General features: G+C 35.6%; 2 protein-coding genes across 2 annotated transcripts; both read left to right on the plus strand.

The window, feature by feature from the left end:
- Positions 1–1,984: 1,984 nt before the first annotated feature.
- LOC114748666 (glycosyltransferase BC10-like) lies at positions 1,985–3,288 on the plus strand. Its single transcript, XM_028937115.1, has 2 exons — positions 1,985–2,504; positions 2,624–3,288. Exons 1-2 carry the CDS (start codon positions 1,985–1,987, stop codon positions 3,286–3,288), a joined length of 1,185 nt encoding a protein of 394 aa, XP_028792948.1.
- A 3,531-nt stretch (positions 3,289–6,819) lies between these two features.
- On the plus strand, positions 6,820–9,720 carry LOC114748697 (glycosyltransferase BC10-like). Its single transcript, XM_028937148.1, has 2 exons — positions 6,820–7,461; positions 9,079–9,720. Exons 1-2 carry the CDS (start codon positions 6,820–6,822, stop codon positions 9,718–9,720), a joined length of 1,284 nt encoding a protein of 427 aa, XP_028792981.1.
- Positions 9,721–10,979: the final 1,259 nt, after the last annotated feature.

Consider the following 10,979-nt stretch of genomic DNA (forward strand, 5'->3'; position numbering starts at 1 on the left):
TGCGAAAGATCCAAGATCATTTACTTCCATATGCCCCTGAGTTTTGCAGAATTTTCTTAATTCCAGAGACAGTTGGGTTCTATTTCAGACGCTAAAAAATGTTTCCCAAGGTGACACCTTTAGAACCCGAGTTGGCGAAGGATTGTTGAATCTACTTGTGTACATGTCAGAAGAAGTTTCTGAGATCAGGGAGCTGTTTACTAACAAGGATCTTGACGAGGATCTGAATATTCCAAGCGCTTGCAACAGAGCACTTGCGGGCAGTCTTGGAAGTTTAGTTATTTCAGTGAAGAGGATGCAGACGTTCCTTTTATAATTTCTTGTTACCGTTTATTCGACGATTGCAAGAAGTGAATATAAAATTTTGTCCTATGCATTCCTGAAATGGTTTCAACTCTTGTTATTGTTTGTGGCAGTGTATTGGAGATCCGACACATCAGGTAATGCAGTCCGTAAAGAGAAAAGAAGTCAAAAAATCGATTCATGGACGTCCCTTGCTGAGATGAATCAATGTTCATGTTGTGAGCTCCATGCTTTTTGTCTCTCGCATTTGACCTTACACAGATGTTGTAGCCAAGCATGCCGCGCTGCAGCGAATTTCTCAGGAAATCTTCCCATATTTTTGCTTACATTCTGAAGGAGAAAGTCACACACACACATATAGTTTTCGCTTGCTTTGCTACTGATAAATATTATATACTTGTATTACTTTTTATACGAAAGCACATGCTGTTTGGGTGGTGGGATAGGCTGAAGTTTGAGTTAAAAGTCACTAGTTTAACAGGCCGTTCATGATACTAGAATTCAAGCATGGTTGATCGATAAATAATGCCACTGGAAATAGAGGCCAATAAACTAGCACAGTTGCATGCAAACGTTGGCCCTCATGAATTAGATGGTGCTTATTGTTAATCGGCTTTTTGATGGGTTAGTGTTTTGCACATTTGAGAGCAAAAATCCGACAGGCTGTTGAACAGGCTAATATCCCTAGCTGAAATTTATATACAGCACAGATTTGGAGTCTTGTCTTGAAAATCTAGTCATTGGAATAGAAATAGACATAACCTGTTTACCAAATGACCAAGGTCCAGAAAACTACAGAAAACAGAAGCAGAGCAGCTATATCAGTTGGAGAGCTAGGGTTTGGCCTCCAAAGGTCTCTTCTATTTTTTCATCCAACGCACTAGACTGGATTTGACTCTTCTAAGCCATCTTTTCTTATTCTCCTCCGTCAATCACACTTAGGCAATTTCTGAAGAGTGTGGGCCTAGAGTCAAGTACAGTAATCATCAAATCGTTGAAAGATAAAAAAAGTCGCCGAAGTATAGAGAAGGTACTACAATCCAGCGTCAACTTGCCACTAGTCTATTTGTTAGGCTCCTATTTCTGAGTTCTAACTCATAAGGTTATTTTTTTTCCTAGTATACTCGTACACGTGTATCCTTTAGGAGGAAGCAAGATGTGCTTTGCTTCCTAACTTCCCTCTAATCACGCCTGATTATTGTTTTGCATTCCCCTTAAAATCATTTTATTGCCGTGGAAGAGTAAAATGGAAGAGTCAACGAGAGAGGCCAGATTCCTGCTGACCCAGTGGCACAAGTAATTTCGTTGGCAGATTACCATCTTCATGCACACTTCATCTTTCAGTTAATTGTTCATAATTTATGATAGAACAAGTATTATTCCACCTGCACATGGAACAAGACGTCAATATTGACTTAGATTAACAGAGGATTTAGCTTTAACTATGCTAATAATGAGAGGGTGAAGGATTTGACCAGCATCTAGAGTTTCCGTGATGCTCAAGAGACTCTGACGGGACTCAAATTTTCCCAGTTGAACACATGCATGCTCTCTCAATTTCCGCTGTGAGTCTCTCTTTCCATCCAAAGCGAAATTGGTGGTTTTAAATCCTAATACAAATAGGCCATTTTGTCCCATCTTGTTTAAACGCCTTCTGGTTCTTCCTATCACTCCTTTCATGATGGGAAATGAACTGAAGAACCCTCCATTAGTCGCCCAGCTTTTAGGCTCCAAGTTAACGTTTATCCATCTTCTTCGTTTTTTTTTCTTTGTAATAGGATTGTCATTAGGTGTCACAGTCAGTGTTTACTACAAAAGCTTCTCATTCAACCTACAAGAACTTTGCCTTTCGTCACCACCAAGGCTGCTGGAACCGCCACCGCCGCAGCCGTGGATTCAGCCAAGTGTGAGTGGATCTGCATTATATACCCAGCAGCCTCTCATGCACAGTATGGATGATGAAGAGTTGTTCTGGCGAGCTCTAATGGTTCCTAGAAGGAAGAAATTCCAGGGTGAGCATGCTCCTAAGATTGCTTTCATGTTCCTGACCAAGGGACCTCTTCATCTTTCCCCCTTGTGGGAGACGTTCTTCCAAGGACACCAAGGGCTCTACACCATATATGTTCATACTCATCCTCTGTTCAATTGGACAGTGCCTGTGGATTCTGTCTTCTACAGAACAAGAATTCCAAGCAAGGCAAGTTCCAACTCTTGCTCTTCACCTAGACAAAACATCTCCTTAAATATAAATTATGAAGACATAGCCAGAACCTACTTCAAACTTGTTCCTAATATTTCTTTTCGCGTTGATTACAGACAGTAAAATGGGGACAAGCTTCGATGATAGATGCAGAGAGACGCCTCTTAGCCAACGCTCTTCTTGACTTCTACAACGAGAGATTTGTGTTACTTTCAGAGACCTGCATTCCTCTATTCAACTTCACCACAATATACAACTTCTTAGTTAACGCGAATCAGGGCTTCGTAGCCTCGTATGATGATCCAAGAACAACTGGGCGAGGCAGATACAATCCAAAGATGGCACCCACAATAACAATTTCTGATTGGCGTAAAGGGTCCCAGTGGTTCGAGATGAATAGAAAAATGGCCATTGAGACAGTATCTGACACCAGCTACTATCCCATTTTCAATGAGCTGTGTCGTCCTCCATGTTATTCTGATGAGCATTATATCCCTACGTTGATCAGTAAGTGTTGCTCACTTGAGAACTCGAACAGATCCATCACTTGGGTCGATTGGTCCAAGGCTGGGCCACACCCTGGGAGATTTGGAAGAGCCTCGATCTCACTTGAGTTCCTGAACGATATAAGGTTTAACTGCACTGCTCCTCATAGACTCAATTCCAGTAATGCTTCTTCCACCTCTATGTGCTTTCTTTTTGGTAGGAAGTTTATGTCAGATGCTCTTCGTCCTTTGCTGCAGATTGCACCTATTCTTCTCGGCCTTAATTCTTCACAATTCTGAACATGGTTGGTATGAGTGATCCATGTTATTAATTGAATTTGCAGGTTGTACTTGTTGCCCCTGTGCTCTGAGATTGATTAAGATTTATTTGTATATTTGAGAGAATAAGATCAACACTGTCATTTAATGCAAATTGAACAAGATTTTGCAAATTCGTTTGTGTTTTGTTTGGCTCAGGTTCCTCAAATTGGCATGATCATTTTGTACATCATTGGCCTTTGTGTCGTTCACTCGTTGTGATTTTTGGCCCTTTGACACCATTTGATGTGATAGGCTGCCCCTTTTTCAGACTGTCCCGTAGAATCTTGGAACATGGCATAACGATGATTTTCATATGATTTTTAAAATTAAATGTTGGGACCTTTTTCTTGACAATCAAATTACCCATACGAAAACAATTATGTAAACCAAGTTGATGAATGAACAAATTAAAGTCTAATTTTGCCTCGGGACCCTTTTTTTCCTTTCAAAAGACACACTGGGCACCCTAAAGTTAAAAGAGGGTACAACGTTGCCTCTCATGTAGTCAAATAGTTAGTTAATTGAGAAAATTACAAATCCTGGCCCATAGTTTACAAGTCAACTTTTGAGATTTACGACAAGTTTGCCAAAAGTAACAGACATGGTTAAAACTATTAATTCCTCCCCCTCATACTCTTTCTTACAGCGGGAAGAAAACCCAGTGAAGGGGGATTTGGATTTGAATGTGAGGATTGGCGTGATGATAAGGTGTTAGTGAATTGGGTTTTGGTTTTGATGACCATGGTCCAGGCATGAATAATTCATGCTATGGTTAAGAAGGGGAATGATAACAACTGCCACCTTCAATTATTAATATAAAACCCATTTGAATTTTATTTTTTGTTAAAGACCCAGTTGACTAATTTAAAAAGATTAAAAAAATTACTAAATTACTTAATTAGAGTATATATTACATGATCACTCTAAAATATTTATATGTATCAATAGATTATATATTAATTTATGAGTGAAGCAAATTAGTTTGGATAAAAATGATAAATATAAATATTTTAAAATAATTTAATAACTTTATTAATCTCTCCAAATTAGTCAATATAATGCTATATTAAAAATAGAAGGTAGTATAATATAATTAACAACATTATTGAATCGATCACAGCATCTGTGTGTCTCTACTGTCTCCTATGTTTCTGCTTCACGTAACCTTTCTTTCTCTTTCCTCCCCCTGTGCTCTAATTCATTATTCCCTTCTGCTTTATAAATAAATTAACATTATGTTCTCGATTTAGATTTGACTAAGCATAATTAAGTCTCTGTTGGCAAAATAAAAAAAGAGTCTCAGACAATAAACCGTGTTATTCATCATTTATATCTAATAAATAGATTTTATTAACATTAGATGTAGTAGTGTTGATACTATTCCTTTGCAGAAAACTACCTATCCTACACCAAATGTCAAATAATTTACTCAAATCTTTGGTTCTCTATGATAACAGCGCTGTCATTTTTCCTCCACTGTAAAAAAAAAACATGGTTAAATTGATAAACAATAAATTAAATTAAGTGCTTTCTGAACCGACTAATTTACTTAAAAGCACATTTATTACCGTGTTGGCAGAAATATTGCACATTTATTACATTTTTAGCAAATAAGTAAATAATTAAAAGAAAAGGAGGGGGGTGAAAATCTCAAAATGCATATATGATTATATTCCTTGTTCCAGTTCTTCCTAGATAAAATATATTTTTTGCTTCTCAATTTGGGAAATGTCAAATTCAATTTTTTTTCATGATACATGCATGTTAATTGTTTACCTCTTAACCCTTTAAAATATTAACTTTAGTGGACTACTAATTTTTTAAATGACTTCTCATTGCATTATTAGTACATGTTTCAAAGACTAGTAAATAAAAAATTAAAAAAAAAATAGTGCATTAAAATTAGAATAAAAAACTCTTTTATACCAAAAGAAATTAGAATAGGAAAAATATGATAAGGCTATTAGGCTAGCCCATTTAGGGAGGCCCATACCCATAAAATCATGGTCTACTGGGAAACAAGCCAGCCGACTCATCTCGTGCTTTTTCTTGGCGCGTGATGATCCAAGCCGTTTGCTCCGGATGGACTCCCCTGCGGCCAAGATGATTACTGTCAGTTCTTATTATGGCAATCAAATAACTCATTTATAAACCAATAAATATTGATCCAAGTAAAAAGAACATAGGCATCTTAAAAATTATGTCTTTGGTTCAATTTTTGGAGCAATGTGTATGAAAAAAAATACTGTTGGTACGAGTCGCCGCTACGGCCTTTGACAGTATCCCGAAAAATTAGTCTCTTACTATTCGAATGGGAGAATACTCTAGGCAACAAAAAATCATTTATAAATAATAAATAATTATTTAAAATTAGTTAAAATAATAAATAGATTAGAAATATACTTTTATTTGCAAATATCCCTTACAATAAATGAGAAAAAATAAAAAAGAATATGTGAGAAAATGTGATAGGAGAAAAATAATTAAGGACAATATTGATAAAAATATATTATATGTTAAGATAAATTCAAATTGAAGCTTATAAAACGAATCATATATCTTTTTAAACTTAAAACTTATAAATAAGACCAGTATGTGATTTTATGATCGAACTTTATCCATAAAGTTAAAATTTTGTGTCCATGAAAAGTTGCGCCTCATGTGGGAGCACTTGACGAGTAGATCCCACGTCTTGTTTTTTATTATTCCGTGGGGAGTTGCTTTATGTATTGCCTGACATAAAATGTGTCATGCTTGGATGAAGTCTTAGGTTTGAATATGGCGATAAAAAGAAAAATTAATTTAATTTTTTCAAGTCAATACCTTCATTTAAAATATTTCAAATACATACTATTTTCGGTTCTAATTATAAGAGCCAGTTGACTAATTTGAGGAGATTAAGAAAATAAGTTGAGTTAGTTATTTGTCATAAATAGGTGTTGTTTTTCCTAAAATATCCTTACTAATTAAGTGTATTGACTAGAACTATCATTGTTAGAGGGGTTACTTTGGAAAAAAATGTATAAATATAAGAGACAAAATGAATTTGGGTCTTATATTTAGAACCAAAATAAAAGTCAGACATGGTCTTATATTAAGGACCGGAGGTAGTATAACTTATGCTAGAACTTATTTATAGGGTGGTATATTCTAATCTTAATTAAAATATTATTATAATCTTAATGATAAAATAAACTTCATTAAACGTTCAAATTAAAAGACATATCTAAATAAAAAGGTAAATCTGAATAACATAAAAATTAAAATTCTTTCTCAAAATTCCAATTTAAAATCTTAAAGTAAATGAATTCTCAAAAAAAAGAAAAAAGATATCGTACTCTAAATAAAATACAGAACTCTAATTATACTAGGATGATCATAATAATGACTTAATTATTGTTGTTTATATAACGCCATCCCACGCAAGCACAACACATACCAATCGTCGTCCTTTGGCCTCCCTTCGCGTCTCTGTAAGTTCTTGTCTTTCTTCTCCTTCTGCCTGTTCCGATGAAGCCTGAGCGTTTCTCTGCATCATCATTTCTGAAAGTTATCAATATTCTTCACTTGCATTATCTCCTTACTCTTTTCTCTCTCTTTCTCGTCGTTGCCTCTGGTTTACTCATCGGAATCGCTCTCTCTTTGCACCTCAAAGACCTCTCTCTCAACTTTCAAATCCAACAGTTCTTTACCCCATCCATTGGATTAAAACAATTGTCACCGTACTCGCCTCCAAATCCAACAGTCTCGACCATCATTAATATTTCTTCCTCAAATCGGACAAAGACAGAACCTTTGACGACGTCGTTAGATGTTCATGATCGTCAGAATCAGACAAAAACAGTAACCTTAACCCGAAAAGGTCTGAAAGATTTCTTGAAACCTCCGGAGGCAATGCATGGTATGAGCGAAGAAGAGCTGTTTTGGAGAGCTTCTGTGGCTCCAATGGTTGAGGAAGCTCCATTCGATCAGACACCAAAAGTTGCATTCATGTTTCTGACGAAAGGTCCTCTTGCGATGGCTCCTTTTTGGGAGAAATTCTTCAAAGGAGTCGATAAAGACTTGTATTCTATATATGTACATTACCCTCCATCTTTCAATCAAACACTTCCAGAAACTTCAGTCTTCCATGGCCGGGCAATACCAAGCAAGGTAATTAGTATGTTTAATTTATATTTATTTGATTGGCATATATATACATTTCCTGTGTACTGTTTTTGTTTTTCTTTTTTGCGTTCATTGAATGTCCGCAACTGTGGGCTTTTTTTAAAAAAAAAAGCTAGAAATTAAGCTCCAGTGCTAAGTCGTTAATTAGATTGTAATATTGGATCGCAAGCATCATAATTCATAACATAGGACTAGCTTTTCTTTTCTGATGTTATACTCAAAGTGTGATAATTATTAAGTGATTATATTCTCCAAACAAAGAGATTTTGAGGAGGGATATTTTTGGGATGTTACCATTAATTTGTCAATGTGATCGACGTTCGTTAACTTTAGGGGGTAATTCAGAGCGCATTAGACAGTGTTCACAAATTAAAGAAACAGATTGATTTTTAGATCGATCTATCTGTATCTGTCAAAAACACGTTACGCCGCATGATGAAACACCTAGTTTAACATATGTACAATAGAAATGGGCTTTGACAAAGGTCGATTTTGTGTGATTTGACTGACCATGTCGTGTAGGTTTCAAAGAGCTAGTACGCGCTATTATTAGTATGGACGTGAGCAGCTGATTCTAGCTATATTCCCAAATTATAATTTGTACACAATGTAAAGACAATACCGCCGCTACAACCAATATTGATATTACAATTGCATATCAATGGTTGTCTTTTACGATTTGTCCCTTTTCATGCATCTCTGATCTGATTCTATTATAACGAATTTGCTTTGACTTTCCATTTAAGATTGATCATCACCGACTATTTTATATATATTCGTTATTCACATGCTTCTCTCCTCTTGTATGCTCTTTTCTGGAATTCTGCTTATGAAATATATATATATATATATATATATGTGCTTATATATTAAACATTATATTTCGCTTCCAGCTCTTGTTAATTACCCAAAAAAGGGGAAAAAGTTTGCCGAGTCAGTTAAGCTCTGTCTATATAAACCTGTCTGGAATAGAGAATTGCTTGTGAAATAGGGTTTTGATGTGTGCACACTTATATAAATGTTATATTGCCAAAGCCTGCAATTGAGCATTTCTAATATATAAATATATATATATATGTATAATTATTTTTTATATTAATCTTATTTGTCTATATGTTATATGCATAGGTTAAGGTCAAATTTCTCAGCTTGTTAACATGAGCACCATATTTGAAAGTAATTAATTAGTTAATAACATGGAGATCAAAAGCAATAGTTCATTTAATATGTATGCTTGTCAAGGGGTGCTTGAAAAAGGGTTAAAATGGAACTGTACTATTCATCCAACCTAATACGTATGGAATGTTCGCAACCAAACATAAATTATCGTATTTTCGTGTCTTGTAATTTAAGGTTGCCTGGCAATCAATATATTTCGGTTGCATACTTTTCTTTGATTCCACTCCTTTTCCAAGCCCAAGACAGAATCCGGTTCCTTCCCCTTCCAAAGCCTACTTTTCCACATTCTCTCCTTCAACTATTTCTCAATTCCTTCCTTCCCTCCGACATTGTCTCTAACATGCATCAACCAATCTATGTTAAACAAAAACATATATATTTTCTTTTTTTTGACCCTTGCATTTTTGGGTTCTGAACATGCAGATAGTGAGGTGGGGCGATATGAACATGATAGAGGCAGAGAGACGCCTACTGGCCAAGGCACTGCTGGACTTCTCAAACCAAAGATTCGTTCTCCTCTCAGAATCATGCATTCCACTGTTCAACTTCTCCACCATCTACAACTACCTTGTCAACTCCTCAGAAAACTTCGTGGAAGCCTACGACATGCCAGGTCCTGTCGGCCGTGGACGCTACCGTCCCAAGATGAAGCCGCAAATCAAGTTAAGCCAATGGAGGAAGGGCTCTCAGTGGTTCCAAATAGAGCGAGCCCTAGCCCTCGAGATAGTCTCAGACCAGACATACTTCCCAGTGTTCAAGAAGCACTGTAAGGGCTCCTGTTATGGTGATGAACACTACCTGCCTACGTTGGTGAGCATCATGTTCTGGGAGAACAACTCCAACAGGACACTGACCTGGGTTGACTGGTCAAAGGGTGGGCCCCACCCTGCGAGGTTTACGAGGATGGATATAACAAACGAGTTCTTGGAGAGGATGAGACATGGGAGTGTTTGTGAGTATAATGGGAAGAAGACGGATGTGTGCCATTTGTTTGCGAGGAAATTTACGCCTCACGCTTTGGATAGATTACTTAGGTTTGCTCCCAAGTTGATGCAATTCGCTTGACTTTTTTTTTTTTTTGGTTAGCCTCTAATGTATAATTCTCCTTTTGATTTGTCAGTCATTTATCCTGTGATAATGTACAAAACTCCGAGCCACACATTTTGTTACAGAAATTAATTAATTTTAGAGTAATTTTTTTGTTTGTTGATTTTTTTTAAGTAATCAAACATTGAGCACCAGAAGCCTAGAAAAACGAAGCCCAATATGATTTGTTTTTTAACTTATTTGGATAGCATAAAAATTGGTTTTTAAAAGAACTTTTCTGAAAATTAAAATAAAATATTTTATGTATTTATTTTGTATATAATAAAATTATTTTTTAAATTATGATTTGGTTTCTATCCAAATATCTCTTAAGAGGTTCCGGGCACAGAGCCCTCCCACGGATAGAAATGAACGAGCTTGCTTTGGGCTGTTGCTTAAAAAACGGAACTGATCGGTTTGTCTTTTGATGGGGCTGACATTAGTTGGGCTTGTTGACTCTATTTACCCTCAATTCTATCGCAATGAGCCCCAAAAAGTGAATTTATAATACAGATAAATTTGATTGATCATCAATTTCAAAGCATGAATTTATAATAAATGACAATTATAACATACGTAATTCATCAAAAACAATATCAATATATGCTAGAAAACCTATTGTAAAGATTCTTAAGCCATAAATAATGTGCCAAATCTCAAACTCCATGTAAAATTCGGTACCCCACAGTGTAAGTCGATTATATAGAGAGAGATGCGCACACAAATATATAACTTTTACATAAAATTACATTATTATAATTTATATGATAATATTCATAACCATTTTCTTTAGGGGAAAAAAAAGACCAATGATCTAGGTCGTGGCTCCGCCACTAAGTAATACTCTAATAGTATGCTTTTTGATTGAGTATGGAGTGTTCTCTGGAACCGTCGGTTGCATCATAAAACTATACTATCTATAAACATGCATGATGCAGCTTATTTTAAGATAATTTATTGAACAAACATATATCTTGAAGGCTTGAATGAAATAATAATAAAAATAATTGTCAATGCATGAAATTATTAAGACATTGAAAATTGACCAGCGGTAGGACTACCTAGAAAAATGTTTCGTGTTCTAGAAAATGAATCACAATGATGTGCCCATTAATTCAATAAAACCTTCTAAAGGCCTTCAATGTCAAGAAACATATTAAAATGTAAAACGCTGCCAAGCCACTTTCAATCAACATCTAAAATAATTTATCATCGTGACAGCTCAGGTTTGTGTTATT

Source organism: Neltuma alba, unplaced genomic scaffold (assembly GCF_004799145.2).
Source record: "Neltuma alba isolate B1F8T4 unplaced genomic scaffold, ASM479914v2 tig00000931_pilon, whole genome shotgun sequence".
NCBI classification, from domain to species: domain Eukaryota; kingdom Viridiplantae; phylum Streptophyta; class Magnoliopsida; order Fabales; family Fabaceae; genus Neltuma; species Neltuma alba.

Excerpts from the sequence above, each read along its gene's own strand:
- LOC114748666 (XM_028937115.1), top strand. The coding sequence starts at position 1,985 with ATGGGAAATGAACTGAAGAACCCTCCATTAGTCGCCCAGCTTTTAGGC. Across the intron at positions 2,505-2,623 it reads AAGAATTCCAAGCAAGGCAA|TAAAATGGGGACAAGCTTCG; the intron begins GTTCCAACTCTT and ends GATTACAGACAG.
- LOC114748697 (XM_028937148.1), top strand. The coding sequence starts at position 6,820 with ATGAAGCCTGAGCGTTTCTCTGCATCATCATTTCTGAAAGTTATCAAT. Across the intron at positions 7,462-9,078 it reads GCCGGGCAATACCAAGCAAG|ATAGTGAGGTGGGGCGATAT; the intron begins GTAATTAGTATG and ends CTGAACATGCAG.